Source organism: Gymnodraco acuticeps, unplaced genomic scaffold (assembly GCF_902827175.1).
Source record: "Gymnodraco acuticeps unplaced genomic scaffold, fGymAcu1.1, whole genome shotgun sequence".
Lineage (NCBI taxonomy): Eukaryota > Metazoa > Chordata > Actinopteri > Perciformes > Bathydraconidae > Gymnodraco > Gymnodraco acuticeps.
Genome location: NW_022990042.1, coordinates 1,154,968 through 1,171,346, shown reverse-complemented (window position 1 = coordinate 1,171,346; position 16,379 = coordinate 1,154,968). Strand labels below are relative to the sequence as shown.

The window sequence follows — 16,379 nt, the reverse complement described above, 5'->3', positions numbered from 1 at the left end:
GTGTTTATAAATTACCTCGAGGGCCGTACCAAATGGTCTCGTGGGCCATATACGGCCCGGGGGCCGGAGGTTCCCCACCCCTGGTATAGGGCATACACATGGAGCCGCAAGCGTTTCGTCCTCAGACCTACCCACTTTGGGAGCCGTTATCAACGTGTATCAGATTCGGGCTCCGAATCCGTGTTTCCATGTCGGCCTTCTGTGGATGAACCGTCTAAATCAGGGCTGGCCAACCAGTCAGAGGTTAAGAGCCACATTTTTTCTATGTTTCTGCAAAGAGCCACATCAAACACACAGTCACTGATACCGCTTGTTTCAGTTTTTTGTTTTCTGGAGACAAGATTTCAACCACGTCACTGATGCATCTTTGTGGCATTGGGATATATATTTTTGAAATCCTCTGGAGCAGAGAGAGGAGCTGTGGATTATTGTTATTGATTAATGCATCAGTGTTTCTTAGGGTCAAAAACACTAAACTCACAACTTAAAATGAAAGCGTTTAGTTTATTTAATAAAAGAGCACATGTTCAATATGAAAAGTGACAGTAGTTATAGATTATTTGGAATTTGGTGCTATATATATATTTAAAAAAAAAAATTATATATATTTTTTAAACACCTTGAATTTCAGGGGGGGGGCGCGGGGCTCCGTTGGCGGGAAACACTGGATAGTGTTTAATCAACGATAGGTTTCCCCCCCCTCAAATTGGTTCACTGCATCGCAGGTATTATTGTGATTGGCTCTTGGGCCACATCAAAATTAGACACGCTGTCATCCTCTCATACTGACACCTGACACCACACATACACAAGTAGGGAGAGCCGGGACGAAAGTAACACGGGACGAAAGTAACGGAGCGATTTTATCCGAGCCCAAACAACTTTGACCGGCCAAATTACGTCAGAATTATCAGCATTCAATACTTAACAGACCTACTAAATATCAGGTTTAACTGTCAGGAGTAGCTAGTGTTGTCACGATACCAACATTTTGGTTTCGATACCAAGTCAAGAATTGCGATTCCGATTCTTTTTAACAATGAGAACAATAAATAAAATAAATGACAATAATTTGTATTAAATACAATTAATACATTTCTTACAGACGGGCCTCGTGGTGTCCGTAGGCTTGCCCTCACTGTCAGAGATATCGCTCAAATACTTCCAAATTTCGCTTCTGGCGTCTTTGTTGTCAACAAGCCGAGGCGCAGCGGCAGTTGCACTCCCACTTGCTTCTCGTTTTCTCACATGCTCTGGCAGCTAGCGCGTGCACGAGAGAGGGGAGGCACTTGAGTGTGCTTGAGAGGGGAGGGACTTAGAGCGTGCTTGAGAGGGGAGGGACTTAGAGCGTGCTTGAGAGGGGAGGGACTTAGAGCGTGCTTGAGAGGGGCGGGACTGCAGGCACGGCTGCAGTGCAGGGAGTGAAAGCAGAGCGCTGAACACACACGGCTCTTATTAAAACAGCGCTTTCTCACCGGAGTACTTTTCCCCGTCATTCTTAAAGTACCGATATTAATGAAACGGAGGAATCGTAACGTTTTTAACGGCAGGGTATCGCGGTACCTTTCAAGTATCGGTACACCGTGCAACACTAGTCAGGAGTCAGTGTCTCTCCCCCAAACTCACACATAGGCTATACAATTCGATATGAACTGAAGAGCCGCATGAAACTAGGCAAAGAGCCGCATGCGGCTCGAGAGCCGCGGGTTGGCCACCCCTGGTCTAAATGATAGAGAACGTTAGTGGATTCAACTGATATCGTCTCCGTGTGGACGGGGCCTGAATGTTGGAGCTCTGCTCTCAGCCTCTGTTTGTCTAACCCCCCGCTGTGCTGGGAGGACAGATCAGTCAGAGGCGCCACAGGAAGTGCCTGGCCAAGCATGAAACAAAATCTGCAAGCTAGCACTCAGCCGACACATGCTGCAAACACACATTCTGGGCATACACACATGCAGTCATGTCATAAGTCTCTCTCCTTCCCTCTGTATCTTCCGGCTCAAGGCTCTCATTCCCAGAGGAGTCGGCAGGCTCTCAGGATCTTGTACATTATTTGTGGACAGCAGATTATTTTTTGATGAACCAAAAAATGGCACCCCTTAGATTATCTTTGAATTTAAGAGGGCACATTTTTGAGAATCTTAACAGAAAAGGTTGATGGAGAAGAAGATTAATGGAAAATCTCCATTTATTACAGAAACATCCGTCAGCTGAGTCAAACTTTTCTTTAAAAAGTGCAACATACACTGACGTTAAATAACAATACCCATGGCTGTGTTCAGTTACATGTCAGTGAGTCAGCAGGCACAGCAGCAGAGCCCAGGAAGTGTCTCGCCCAGATGGAACCAGACATAATTAATGTTATTAGCTACACCTGTGCTACTCCTACCATCACATGTCGACAGGGGTGGAAAAGTACTAAAGTCCTTTATTTGAGTAAAAGTAGAATAACTGTGGTCTTAAAATACTGTGTTACAGGTAAAAATCCTGAATTGAAACACTTAAGGCTCTTTTTACAGTGTTTTAGAATAATATAATTTAGTTGTTATCTGTAGCTAATACCTGCCAACGTATTGCATCACCTCATACATTTTCATAGGCACAAAGTTGCTAGTAATTATGAGTGTTTAATAAATGTAGTAGAGTACAGAGTAAAATACTTGCCTCCAAAATGAAGTGAAGTAAAAGTGTGTGTATATGTATATGTATATATGTATATATATATGTATGTGTGTATATATATATATGTGTATATATATATATGTGTATATGTGTATATATATGTGTATATGTGTATATATATATATATATATGTGTGTATGTGTATATATATATATATATATATGTGTGTATATATATATATATATATATATATATATATATATATATTAGGGGTGTAACGGTTCACAAACATTTCGGTTCGGTACGTACCTCGGTTTTTTGGTCACGGTTCGGTTCGGTACGTTTTCGGTACAGCAGAATTTTTTTTCACAAAACATATATATATATATTTTTATTATTATTATTAAACTGTGAATAATGTATTCACTCAAATAAATACAAAATATAATAAAATAAACATTAAGGTGCAGCATTTCGATGAACTGAAATAATCTGTATTTGAACTTTACTGTACTAGTACTCACAAAACATAAACTATTAGTTTTGGGTTTTTAATTATTATTAAACTGTGAATATTCACTCAAATAAATACAAAATATAATAAAATGAACATTAAGGTGCAGCATGTCGATGAACTGAAATAATCTGTATTTGAACTGAACTGTACTAGCACCTAAGCAGCCAGTTTGACATTATGACTTGCTTGTCATTGTATTTTCATGTTGTTTAAAGAAAGATGAACTTGTCCACATTGCTTGCCGAAAGGTCAGATCTGCTGGCACTAACAATGTCTCCTGCTGTGGAGAACACCCTCTCTAGGGACAGAGGTAGCAGACACAGCCAGGTAGCGCTTTGCTAACATGGCAACATAAGGATATTTGGCGTTTGTAATAGCTTTGGCTCGGTCTGAACTCTCTGCGAGTGGTGGAGGCTTAAATGCTAGTGGGAGTTGGGTTTGCACTTCAGTCATTTTTTCTTTTGGTACCGGTGATATTCACGTTCGGGTGATGCCTTTTCAAGAGTGTGCAAGTTTGATGTATTGCCAGCCGCGTAACCAATTTTAGTTGAACAATGCCGACAAACAGCTTTGGTTCAGTCCACCTGTCTTTGTCCGTCATCCTTGTTCGTAACTGCAAAACCAAAATGTTCCCAAACCGGAGACTTCAATGATGCTGGAGGATTTTCGAGCTCAACTTCAGCTCAGTTCCTCAAATTACTGACTACATTTGAACGCATCCCTCTGACCAGCTCTCATAGTATGCCTCTCATCCAATTAAATGACTTGCTCGCTCTATGACGCGTTGAACCCAATGTGAGCAAATTACTCTGAATGCTGCGACGCAGCACCTGAGATTACTTCCAAAAAGTTATTCACGTTCTCAATTTTTTACGTTTAACGTTATATTCGTTCGGTACACTTCGGTACACACCTGTACCGAACCGAAGGGCCCGTACCGAATAATTTCGGTACGGGTACGTGTACCGTTACACCCCTAATATATATATATATATATATATATGTGTATATATGTATATGTGTATATATGTATATATGTATATGTATTAGTATTAAATGAAAATACTCAAGTAAAGTACAATTATGTTAAAATAATACTTTGGTACAATACTTAAGTAAATATACATTCTTACATTCTACCACTGCATGTCAAAAAGTCCTGTGTAAAAAAAAGAAAGAAGAATTGAGTCTATTTAATTTATAACGATTAGCCTACACATTAAAATGTCAAGAATCGACTAGACCTACATTTGATATAGTTGAAAATGTGTGTACTTACATCTTAATTTGAGGAATCCCAAATTTGAAACAAGGTCACTTTGCGTTTCATTCAAACCTCTGTAGTGCATCTTCTTTGTGCATACGTTGTCTGCCCGAGGCTGTCATATAATCACTTTTCATACAGTTTCTAAGCCACATTTTGACAAAACACACTTTTAGATCTTGGTCCTTTTTACCTTTTTTAAAAATATTTTAGCTGAAAAAGGATGTAAGCAATCAGACGTCTGTATCTTAAGATATCAGATCAACAAGCTGAGCCAATGTTAGCAGTTATGTTGCACCCTTTGATCCCATGTCCCATTTTTAGCTTAATTCAGTGTTTATACTGGTTTCAATTACCCGGCCTTTTTTGTTCGGAGAGGAAGAGACCTCTGTAGATAACAATATTGATTAAAAGCTTCTTCTCAAACAGACACATTTGTATTTTTCTTTGTTTTTGTTTTGATTGAGAAACCGCTGGTGGCAAAAATGACATATTTGGAAAGAATTCTACTACTAACCATGAAAACTCATCTGTTCAACATAGCCTTCCAACAATAACTCACTCTTTCCCCCCCCCCCCCCCCCACTGCAATGTTACACTTCCATTTCTGCCCCCTGTTTTATGTTTTTTATGTCTTGTCCTTATGTGTTTCTTTGTAAAGCGACCTTGAGGTTATGAAAGGCGCTATATCAATTATTATTATTACTCATTTTACATATTTTCTTACCATACCCTTTGTCTTAACACACACACACACACACACACACACACACACACACACACACACACACACACACACACACACACACACACACACACACACACTCTCTCTCTCCCCTGTCTCTCTCACTCTCTCTCCCCTGTCTGTGGTGGTGGTACTCAGGACACATTCCTAGCATACCAGCTGAATGTGGTTTCACTCGGTACGCTCCGTAGGACATCGCTGATGAGCTGTCTGGAGCGGTATAGCTCAGAACCTGTGTTCCATTACTTATATTACCCAGAAAAAAGTGTACTCATGCTTTTAGGCCACCTGTTTTATCTACACAGCTTCCCCCTCTCTTCTTCTCTCTCACACCTACACACTGCAGCTCTGTTTTGCCCTCTTAACTATCTATTTACGATCACCCTTTCATCTCCTGGCGACGTGCAGAGACCTGCTGCAGACGCTTTGAAGACAAGCTCTGTTCTTTCTTTCTGAAGGCCCATTGTTCTTAGTTCACCCCCATTTCTTATTTCTCTCTAAATGTCTGGATTTCAAAGTTGAGGGAGGTTGGCTGTTAAAATGAGGCTATTTGGAAAGATAATGAATGATGTCGATTTGGACAGTCAGTGGGAACACACTGTGCTTGTAGCTGTATGGATAATCTAATCAATAATGAAAAATGTCCCGAGATCTAATGATCCTCCTAGAGCAGTTGGAGATGCAGCCCCGCTATAAAACATTGATTGTGTCTGAGTAGTGGAAAGGCCGTCAAAGTGACCCTATATTTAATCTGCAAACACTGTTATAGCCCTCATTATCCTGATTAGCTAAGAAAAGTTTCCTCAGGGTTTGTAACTTGTTTCATCTCATCCATTTTTTTCTTTCTTCAGACTCCAGTATTGCTGCTAAGGCTACATCAATAATACTGCTGTTGACATGTATTTAAAGAGGACATATTATGCTCATTTTCATAATTGTATGTTGTGCCTCTACTGCGACATTTTATTTATTTGTTCTCATACTGCCTGCACCTAATTTCACCCTCTGTCTGAAACCAGAGCCCATTCTGCTATGTTGTGATTGGTCAACTGCTTGGAGATGTCCTGCCCCTTAGCCTATCACATACAATGTGTTGAAGCGAGTGTTAGGGAGTGATGTCATTATGTTAGGGAAGTAAACAAAAGGTGTTCAAAGGAGGCGTTTCAGGCTGGAGGGGGAGTGTGTGGGAGAGAAACTCTCTGGAGGGAACACAGGGATTTTAGTCCTTGAAGACCATTTACATGCACCAAAACCTATATAACGCACTACAGGAGAGGGGAAAACCCCCCAAAAGCATAATAGGGCCCCCTTTAACCACTCTATTATCTACCAGCATAAATAGATGTGTATTAAAAACGTTTTTTTTCATGATGCCACATATGTAGTTTTGATGGTAAAAAAGGATGGTTGTTAAAAAGGACTGCTTTTGCTCCATCAGGGTGATCCTTGCTCTCGGTATCTCCATGACGTTCATCAACATCCCAGTGGAGTGGTTCTCTGTTGGCTTCAACTGGACCTGGATGCTGCTTTTCGGAGACATCAGGCAGGGCATCTTCTACTCCATGCTGCTCTCCTTCTGGATCATCTTCTGCGGGGAGCACCTCATGGTACTGTACCAGGAACCTTTTACTTCATGTTTGATGGTTTTCTCACTCACCTGCATGGTGACTTGCTAATTGTTTGAAGTTCCATCATAGCCTTTCAAAGACTAGTTTATGTTGTTGAACTAAAAGAAGATAAATGGTCAATCCAGGTTAATGTAAGACGGTGTAAAGCACTACCAGCTTGACCAAAGGGGCACATAAATGCTTCTAGTTATATGTACCGTTCTTTTTTTTTATCAGATTAAGCTTTGAAACCAGTGAGCCTGAATTAGTTGTGATCATTACATTTGCTCTCTCCTTTTCTCTCAGGACCAGACAGAGAGGAACAGGTTCTCAGTGTACTGGAAGCAGGTTGGACCCATCGTGTTCGGCTCCTTCTGCCTCTTTATCTTTGACATGTGTGAGAGGTGAGAGCAAGTCTTTTCTACTTCACTTTAACTTGAGACTAAGGGTGTGTTCACACCTGCCTTGTATAGTCCGGTTGAATCGAATGCTGGCGTATTTAGCCACTTGGTGCGGTTCATTGGGTCGGTTTGAACACAGTCCGAGACCTCTTAAAGGAATGCTCCACTCATTAGATAATTAATCAAAACTTCAGTATTTAGTGAAACATTATGTTTAAACCATACCCTGAAGAAATCAGCGATATTCCCCGGTAAATAATGATTTTATAGCTCTTTTTTATCAAAACCTGTATATTCCGTCAGGCCGCTGTCATTTTGCCCATTTTCAGTAGTCACGTGATGGTCGTGACGTCATCCATGCGTTCACTTTGTAAACACACGAAAACATGGCGAAGTTTTGAGCAATATGAAGAGATTGGAAGGGCGAATTCAGCCATACAGGTTCGAGCCTACTTAGTACTACTTAGTAGATACAATGATTTTGATTACTAGATATGTATGCATGTAGTACCACCCTTGCTAGCGATTCCCTCTCTAGTTTAGCATACTCAGCCTCGTTGTCCCTGGCCCTAGAACCACGATTTTATGGGGCCGGAAAAACTGGGGGGAAATGCCCACTAGCCGGTACTACGCTATATGGAAAGGCCACCAAAAACTGGCCTGGCCTGGACGATAAAGGACGTTTAAACGGGGCTACCCGCTGCAATGGAAATGCGCCATAACATACCTTATTCTTACTCCGAGCACTACTTCTGGTCCTCCGTCGCTTCACACTTGCAGAGGGCGATTTCTCAACTGGCCGAACTGGTGTCCTGGTCGGTGATGACACCAGAAAGACCGATGGTACTGCATCTCCATTAAGTAATGGTTGTTCAATAAATCCCATGTTATGTTTTATCATACTCATAGTAGTCGTCCGGAAACTTGAAATGTTCGCTGCATACATGCGCCTGTGGATCTTTCGGTTCGGGCCGGCCACATTTCGCTAGCCACTGCCTCCGAACGTACTTCCTACGCTTACCTTTTGGCAACAGATGGAACCGAGCATTCCGTGGATTGTTCCTATCAGAATTGTGGCAATGTTTCGCGATACAATGAGGCATATTTGAATAGAGTAACTACAGTAAATAACATGAACATCAACGTGTCCTCGAAACCAAACGCATGGTTTACGTCACGTCCGGTAAAATGGCGCCGCCCACAGTGTTGTTATTTCGGTAATTAATCAGTTTAAAATCACTGATAATGTCATCGGATAAAAAAAAAAAAAAGAGAGACTGGCAGAGACTGGTCTGTTTTATCGGATGATAATTATTTAAAAATGAGTGTCATGAGCATACCATTCCTTTAAGTGAACCAAACAACCGGACTCTGGTCCGCTAAAATAGGTGGCCTCGGAACACTTGCTTGCTCTGGAGTGGTTCATTGCTGGTGTGAACGCAGTCCGCACTAAAACATAGGAAGCGTAGTATTTACGTGTCACAAGAACGCGGATGTCTTCAAAAATCTTTAGCGAAAGAGTCTTTCAAGACATCCGCGGTTGTTTAGTTAAAGATAGTGTTAATTTCGTTGACTAAAACTATGACGAAATATGTTCGTCAACGACCTCTTTTTCCATGACGAAAACGAGACGATGACGAGACGGCACCGAAGGCAGTAAACAATAACTGCAACGAAATCATCATGCAATATCGTTGACGAAAACTATGCCAAAATCTCTCTTTACTTTCGTTGAAGAAAAATGAGGAGACGAAATATTATCAAAGATAACGTTAGATCTCTGATAGTCAGTTTCTCTCCCAGCAGTTTCATTTCCGGTGCTGCGCTGGGCAGCAGCTGTGTGTCTGTGCTGCGCGCGGCGGTAGATTTGAATTACACCGGGTAGCGGCACAATATGAACTGTCAGGAAGACTCGGGTCTAACTAACCTTATTTAACAGAAAAGAAAATGGCAACAACAGGGCTTGGGAGCAGTGGTCGCACTCGCGTTAACCGAATACCCCCCGTCAGCGCGAGTGAGTGATAAATTGTGCACTCGACGGATAATAATGGATTATGACGGAAATGTTACGATCCTGTCCGTCAAAATGACTGACAACGAAAAAGTCTAAAGCCACCACTGCTTGGGAGAAAGAAACAATGTGATATTTGGGCCCATTTTCGCTACAATGAGGCGGAGAAAAAAAGCGAATGCATTGTTTTATCAGAAGGGAAGCAATGTGGCCATAACACAGCTGGTAAAAACACTGCAAACCTGATCAGATACTCTCTGCAAAGCTTCTTAATCATTCAACCTGTGTTTTTCATCAAATAAGGACAAGATATAATCTTATTTATTTATATATACTAAAATGACAAATTATTGGTTTTGGCTAGGCTAGTTTGACTGAAATGTTCTATATAATCTGATGACTAAAAAAGACTCAACAGTTTTCATTGACAAAAAGTAGACTAAAATAATTAGTTTTCTTTGACTAAAATAAGACTAAAATGCTCAGACTTTTAGTCGACTAAAACTTGACTAAATAAAAACAGGAGGAAGGTGACTAAATATGACTAAAACTAAAAAGGAAATTTAACACAGGACTAAGACTAAAACTAAATAAAAAAATAGCTGACGAAATTAACACTAGTTAAAGAGTGAAGTGTTGAACAGTGTTGTGTAAAGTAAAAATTCTCCGTCAACTACATAAAATTAAGAACACCTGTCGTCGGTGAAACGCCCCTCCTTACTGCAGAACGTCTCTCATTATATGTGTTATAATGTTTTTTAACGGACGTTGTCTGATTATATAATCATATGCGCGGGCCGCTAGTGTCTGTTGATCTCCAGATTAACAGCAGCATGAGAATAACCTGCCGAAAGTGCCGATGCTCCATGGCGGAGGCTCCGGTAGAAATTGCCGGGATTTGCGTTTTTACCCCCTTAATGTCTGACCAATGGTTGAACAGCATTTCTGTGCACATGATTTGTGTTTAAAGTTTATAGTCCGTTTGAGATTTGCCTGTGTGAACGCAAATCGAACCTTCTGAGAAATGACACAATGTAACAAACTGTGGTTTGGTGCGAACCAGAAAACGGACTATTAGGTGTGAATGCACTTAGAGATTTTTTTTCTTTTTTAAAAGTGGTAAATCAGTACTTGACCATTAAACCTTCTAACAATCTCGTGAAAATCTACTATTGTTTTTAAGTATCTATTCTTAGGCTTAATTTTCACATGCTGTGTGTATTTCATGAATATTTGTAATACAGTATTGACACTCAAGAGTAGGTAAGCCATAACTGTTTCTGTTTTGTGCCTCCAGAGGGGTCCAGCTGACAAACCCCTTCTACAGCATCTGGGCATCTGATGTAGGGACTGAGCTGGCTGTATCCTTTTGACAACAGTTTGACAACAGTATCAGAGAAAGATCACTCATGCAACCAGCTTGTCTGATGGCTATGATGCTGATCAAATCACAAGAGTGTAAATGGCCTTATAATGATGTTTAGTTAAATAAAAGTGATAGTTTGCATGTTTTTAAAGTGGGGTTGAATGAGGTCAAAAGCCATAGTTAATCAGAGATTTACTACATGGAAGCAAAGCAATGTACTGCTGTGAACACCTACAATAAATGCACACCCTTAAAAATCAATATAAGTTTAAGTGTACACTTAAAATAATTTAATAAAATAAAAATCACTTTAAGGTGAGCCTTTCTTTAATTCTAGTGTTACGTTTATAGTGTCCACAGCAGTACTTGGCTTTGCTTATGTGAGGTAATTTAATTAATACATGGACTATTGAAAAGTACCTCATAAAACTACTTACTGAAAATGTAACACATCCAAATGATCCTTCTTAATGCCCCACTTTCAGTTCTTGCAGTATTTGTTTGTCAAGTTCTTCCAGTTGGCTTAAACAAGAACTGGCAATGGTCTCTAGACTAAAAGATGAGAAATAATTCAGTCATGCCATATGTGAAAGCATTTCCCAGGGCGTCAGGATGATGTGTTTATGTGCTTGTACCTGCTAGTTTGCTTTGCTTTGCCTCTGAGCAATGCAAGATTCATCAGTACATTTCATCCAAAAAGGTTTCCAAAGACTCCATGTTTTTCCCTTTCCTGGTTTTCAATTAAGTTCCATGCAAAGGAAAAAGCAGAGTCTACTTGCTTTACAATGATGTGTCTGTATTTCTCTACAAAAATTGAAGAGATTACATCCATATTTCTACATTATGCTCCACCACTCTTCTTAAAGAGGGTTATTTCTTTGACTGGAGTTGCCTCAGATGGCGTTCATCATTGTGGCTGGGATCTGTGCCTGTCTCTACTTCCTCTTCCTCTGCTTCATGGTGTTCCAAGTCTTCCGCAACATCAGCGGTAAGAGGACGTCCCTTCCTGCCATGTCCAAGGCCCGACGGCTGCACTATGAGGTGGGTGTTTTCATCTTGTGTTTGCATTTTCTGATTATGCATCATCAACAATTCAAAGAAATCCCAAATTCTTAGGTCATGACTGTATACCAGGACTTCTCTGCTACACAGGTTAATTTTCCTTAAATGTTTTGTCCCCTTTATCCCCCTGTTTTATAGGGTCTGATTTTCAGGTTTAAGTTCCTCATGCTGGTCACGCTGGCCTGCGCTGCCATGACTGTTATCTTCTTCATCATCAGTCAGGTGAGTGCTGTAATGTAATGACATCAGATGTAATGCCATCCACAGAAGTATTTATGCAATGATGCTTATGGATTTCGAGAAGAATATAGAAGCTACTTTGCTCCTGTCCAAATAGAGCTGTGCAGTAATGAGTACTAAAACTCGGGAAATGAGTTAGGATTTTACCACTTCCGGTGCCCTCGTCTTGATGTCAACGTTTTTTTTTAAACCTGTCTTCGGTTCAGCCTGTCCTCCTACAAAAAACGACCATATAGGTCGATTGTTCAGCAGCTAAATACGACCCAGAGTCACGTTTTAAAGTGTAGCACCTCTAGTGGTCGTGTAAGAAACAACATGCACCTGTCGATTGCAAACGCTCCGGAGGGTCGTTTATTCACAAATAACCCTCTCTGGAAAATCCTAAATTGTGGAATAGTTTGGCCATTAAAATGCTTTTTTATTAGATTTCTAGCGAGAAGTGTATATTGTACTTTTTATAATCTACGTCCAGTGGATGTGTAGGATCTACAGTTTGATAGATATACGAAGATGATTTGAGGTCTCGCCAGGAGAACGTGTACTGTATATGGGGCAGCTTCCATGTAAAGTTAGCGTGGGTGAAAACAGTATTTCCGGTCTCGAAGTTTTCATAATAAAACCGGAAGTATTCCCCACACTGTCAAATGATTACACAGTGATATCTCCATTACTCATCCACTAAAAAACATCTGTTTATCCTTGTTAATTACACAATATTGATTGGTTTAAATTGTGTACAATGCTTTTGTGTTTTTAACCTTCGATTCGGAGAAACAAATAGTTTTTTCGGAGTTTAGACACTACAGAGTTTCCGAAGACAGTACACTACCCAGAATCCCCAGCTATCGTTTGGGACTACAACATCCGCCTTGCTTTACAAACCCCGTGATTAGCCCTCAAGCTCTGTGATTGGATGTTGGAGTGGCAGTGCGACAAGGTTACGCCGAGTGTCAAACAGCTCTTTGAAATGGAATGGAACCACGCCAGACTATCCAAAACTGGACTTGGACGGGTCCAGCCCAGCCCTCCCCCCCCCAGAACTACACATGCTGGCTATTGTGTGTTTCGCAACATGTTCTATGGCACGTCTCTACTGGGAATTGTAGTTTTAAAAGACGGTTTCGTATTTCCCACAATTAGAAGTTGCCAGTATTAAACTGTATACATTCCTGGAGGTTTAGTGGATACGAAACACATTGGTGTTATCAAATTTAAAACATATAATTAATACATGGGTGAAAATTGCTTGTGTCCATAATGGGCAGCATTAATATACCCACATGACAGCTAAGGTCAGAAGAGCTTTATTTAACAGCTGGTCTTATGTCTGTGACCCCTCCTGTTGTTAATTGATAAGCCTGAAATATGCACTTGTCAAGGTTCAGATGCATATTTAGCAAATATGGCAGTAGCCATCGATCATCTTAAGATAAGATACTTTATTGATCCCAAGTTGGGAAATGTTTTTGTTACAGCAGCATGTACTACTTTGTTCTACTCCACTACAATACAGATGGTATTTTTACTCTACTACATTTATTTTTGTTACTTTGCAGATTCTGATTAATGATGTGAAATATAAACAACCCTTAAATCAGACTTTAGTTACACCTGAGTAAAATTCAGCCTTATCAGTTTGTCTGTTTTGCACATCCTCCTGTTAATATCTTTGGACGTCCTGCACTAAACTGTTTTATTGTAGAGATCACTACAGTATCTTCTTTATATTTCTATTCTATATTTCTATCATTGACCCCTATTTTGTATGTAGGCTACTCTTAATATTCAAATGTTTTCATCAAATATAACTTATTCAACAACTAAATTCAATAACGTGCTTTAACCACTAGGAGGTGCGGTTTAAAAAACCAGTGGTCTAGTAGTTAATAAAACATAATAATATCAAACATAATATGACTATTCACTTTATTGTGAAATTAAAACAGAAGGGTAAAGGAAAATACAGTTTCAGTCTCTCGATGTGAAGCTTATGCATTGTACCATAAACTTGTATAGACCTGTAACAGTCAACTGCATGAGGAGTTGGAAAGGTAGTTCAGAAAATCAGTAATATCTTTAAAAACTACAAAAAAGTCCCTTTCTATCAGCTGTGCACCGTTATGGTGTAAATATAGCCTATCTACTAATTGGATCAAATATAAAAGTCAGCCGAATTAGTGTTGATACTGCAAGGAGACGTATTGTGTGAAAAGAAATGGAAGGTGTTGTTTAATTGCTAATATATTTATGATCCACGTCACGTATTCAGTTTTGGCGGCATCTCTTCCAGTTTGTCAAAAGGTCTTCTGATCAGGGTTCTATAAATACATATCTACGGCAGATATGTAATATTTAATGCAGCCGAACCGTGTATTACAATGCCGTTATGTGATGACTTTCAAAGAGAAAAGCAAGAACACTCGGAATAAAGTTTTTTTATTTTTTAATTTTTTAAATGTTTTCCGATTTCATATCACATAAACACCATATCCCGACGTGCATTGCGGCGTGATTTTAGCCTATCAAAACCTCTGAAAAAAGAAATGTGTCTCTCAGAATCGAAAGAGAAAAACCTTTGGGAAAAACACAAAAGCATTGTTCACAATTTAAACCAATTAATGTCGTATAATTAACAAGGATAAACTGATGTTTTTTAGTGGATGAGTACTGCAGATATCTGTTAAAACATTTGATCATTAGTTTTATTATGAAAACGTCGAGACCGGAAATACTGTTTTCAACCCGTAACTTTACATGGAAGCTTGCCGCATATACACGTTCTCCTGACATCATCTTCGTAATATCTATCAAACTATAGATCCTACATATCGACTGGACGTCGATTCTAAATGTACAATATATACTTCTCGCTAGAAATCTAATCATAAAGCGTTTTAATGGCCAAACTATCCTACAATTTAGGATTTTACAGAGTTATTTGTGAATAAACAACCCTCTGTAACGTTTGCATTCAACGGGAGCACTACATTACATTACATGTCACTTGTTAGACGCTTTTATCCAAAGCGACTTACATACTCAATACTGTGGGCCATCCCCACAGGAGCAATTTGGGGTAAAGTGTCTTGCCCAGGGACACAACGACATACTGACTGCAGTGGAGTTTGAACCTGTGACCTCCTGATCCGAATACCAACTCACAACCCACTGCACCGCACGCCTCCGAGGCCGACAACTTTAAAACGTAATTATAGGTCGTATTAAGCGCTTGAACAAACGACATATTTGATCGTAATAAGGGCTTGAACAATCGTCCCATTTGGTCGTATGAGTTGGAGGACTTTTTGCTTCGGTTGGTTGCCTGAAATAAGGTCTGTGGTTAACACAAGCCAAAGAGATTTTGTTCTACGACATAAAATGTAAATTATACTCCACTGGAGAATTTCCAAAGCTTCCGTGTCGTGAATAAAAGAGACTGCTAAACGTCATCACGCCGAACATTAGCCACCTTTAGCTTAGCGGTGGTGATGTGCAGCCATGCAACCGTGATGGACTTTGTTACTAGCCTACATAGCTTTTTACTTTTTGTGTTTATTCGCACTTCTAAAATCATAAAGTGGAGTTAATATGTGGAGATTATTATGCTGGACAAAACGTGTAAGTATCATAAACGTATGTTTGCCACAGATCTATATGATATATCCGAAATCCAACAGAGAAATTCCATTGACTTTTCTCAAGGGAGCCTTTGCAATGCTAACTTCCGGGTCGGCCTACAAAATGTTTCCATTATTTCACCACTCTATATGTTCAACGCTCCAACCTAAAAAGTGTGTGTCTCCTGTGTGTGTGCAGGTGAACGAGGGCCACTGGCACTGGGGGGAGCACACGGTGCAGGTGAACAGCGCCTTTTTCACCGGCATCTACGGCATGTGGAACCTCTACGTGTTCGCCATCATGTTCCTCTATGCACCGTCCCACAAACGCTACGGAGACGAGCATTCCAGTGGGCAGTGCATCACCGGTAACCACACCTTTCTACTCACTTTCTACAGTAAAAATATGGATTCTGTGTCTCTGCTTTATTACTACAATAGCTAAAAAATGTAAGCATTTTACTCTCCACTACTATAAAACATTTTTAGAGTCTAGAATATAAACTAGAGAAAGACTTAAATATACCATATACTATAAGAATACATATATTTCAAATATGTCTAGGTTATATTTTTAACATAATCATGTGTCTATATATATATATATATATATATTTATATATATATATATATTTATATATATATATATATATATATATATATATATATATAAATATATAAATATATAAGTTGGTCTGATAGCACTTACTACAAAATGGCTGACCAAAAAGATATCAATGCGTTTTTCTTCCAGTACTTTCCTTTTTAACCTTAAATTACAATAATCTGCCCTGGGGAGACAAAGAGATACATAAACAAAGAATAACTCATTTAAGAATAAAGAGAATAATTTAAGAGCTGCAAGATGATTTGTATCATGTTGTATGTTTATTATAAACATCAAATTACATTTTAAGATCTGGTAATTGG

The 16,379-nt window shown here is 39.6% G+C and overlaps 1 protein-coding gene across 1 annotated transcript in view; it reads left to right on the top strand.

Annotated features, from left to right (window-relative positions):
* The window catches only part of wls (Wnt ligand secretion mediator), a 40,077-nt gene that overhangs the window by 20,417 nt on the left and 3,281 nt on the right, over positions 1 to 16,379 (top strand). Inside the window, exons 6-11 of the mRNA XM_034215502.1 lie at positions 6,584 to 6,752; positions 7,059 to 7,156; positions 10,462 to 10,525; positions 11,428 to 11,571; positions 11,731 to 11,814; positions 15,649 to 15,817. Coding sequence (XP_034071393.1) covers positions 6,584 to 6,752; positions 7,059 to 7,156; positions 10,462 to 10,525; positions 11,428 to 11,571; positions 11,731 to 11,814; positions 15,649 to 15,817 — 728 coding nt within the window. The remainder of the gene's footprint in view (positions 1 to 6,583; positions 6,753 to 7,058; positions 7,157 to 10,461; positions 10,526 to 11,427; positions 11,572 to 11,730; positions 11,815 to 15,648; positions 15,818 to 16,379) is intronic.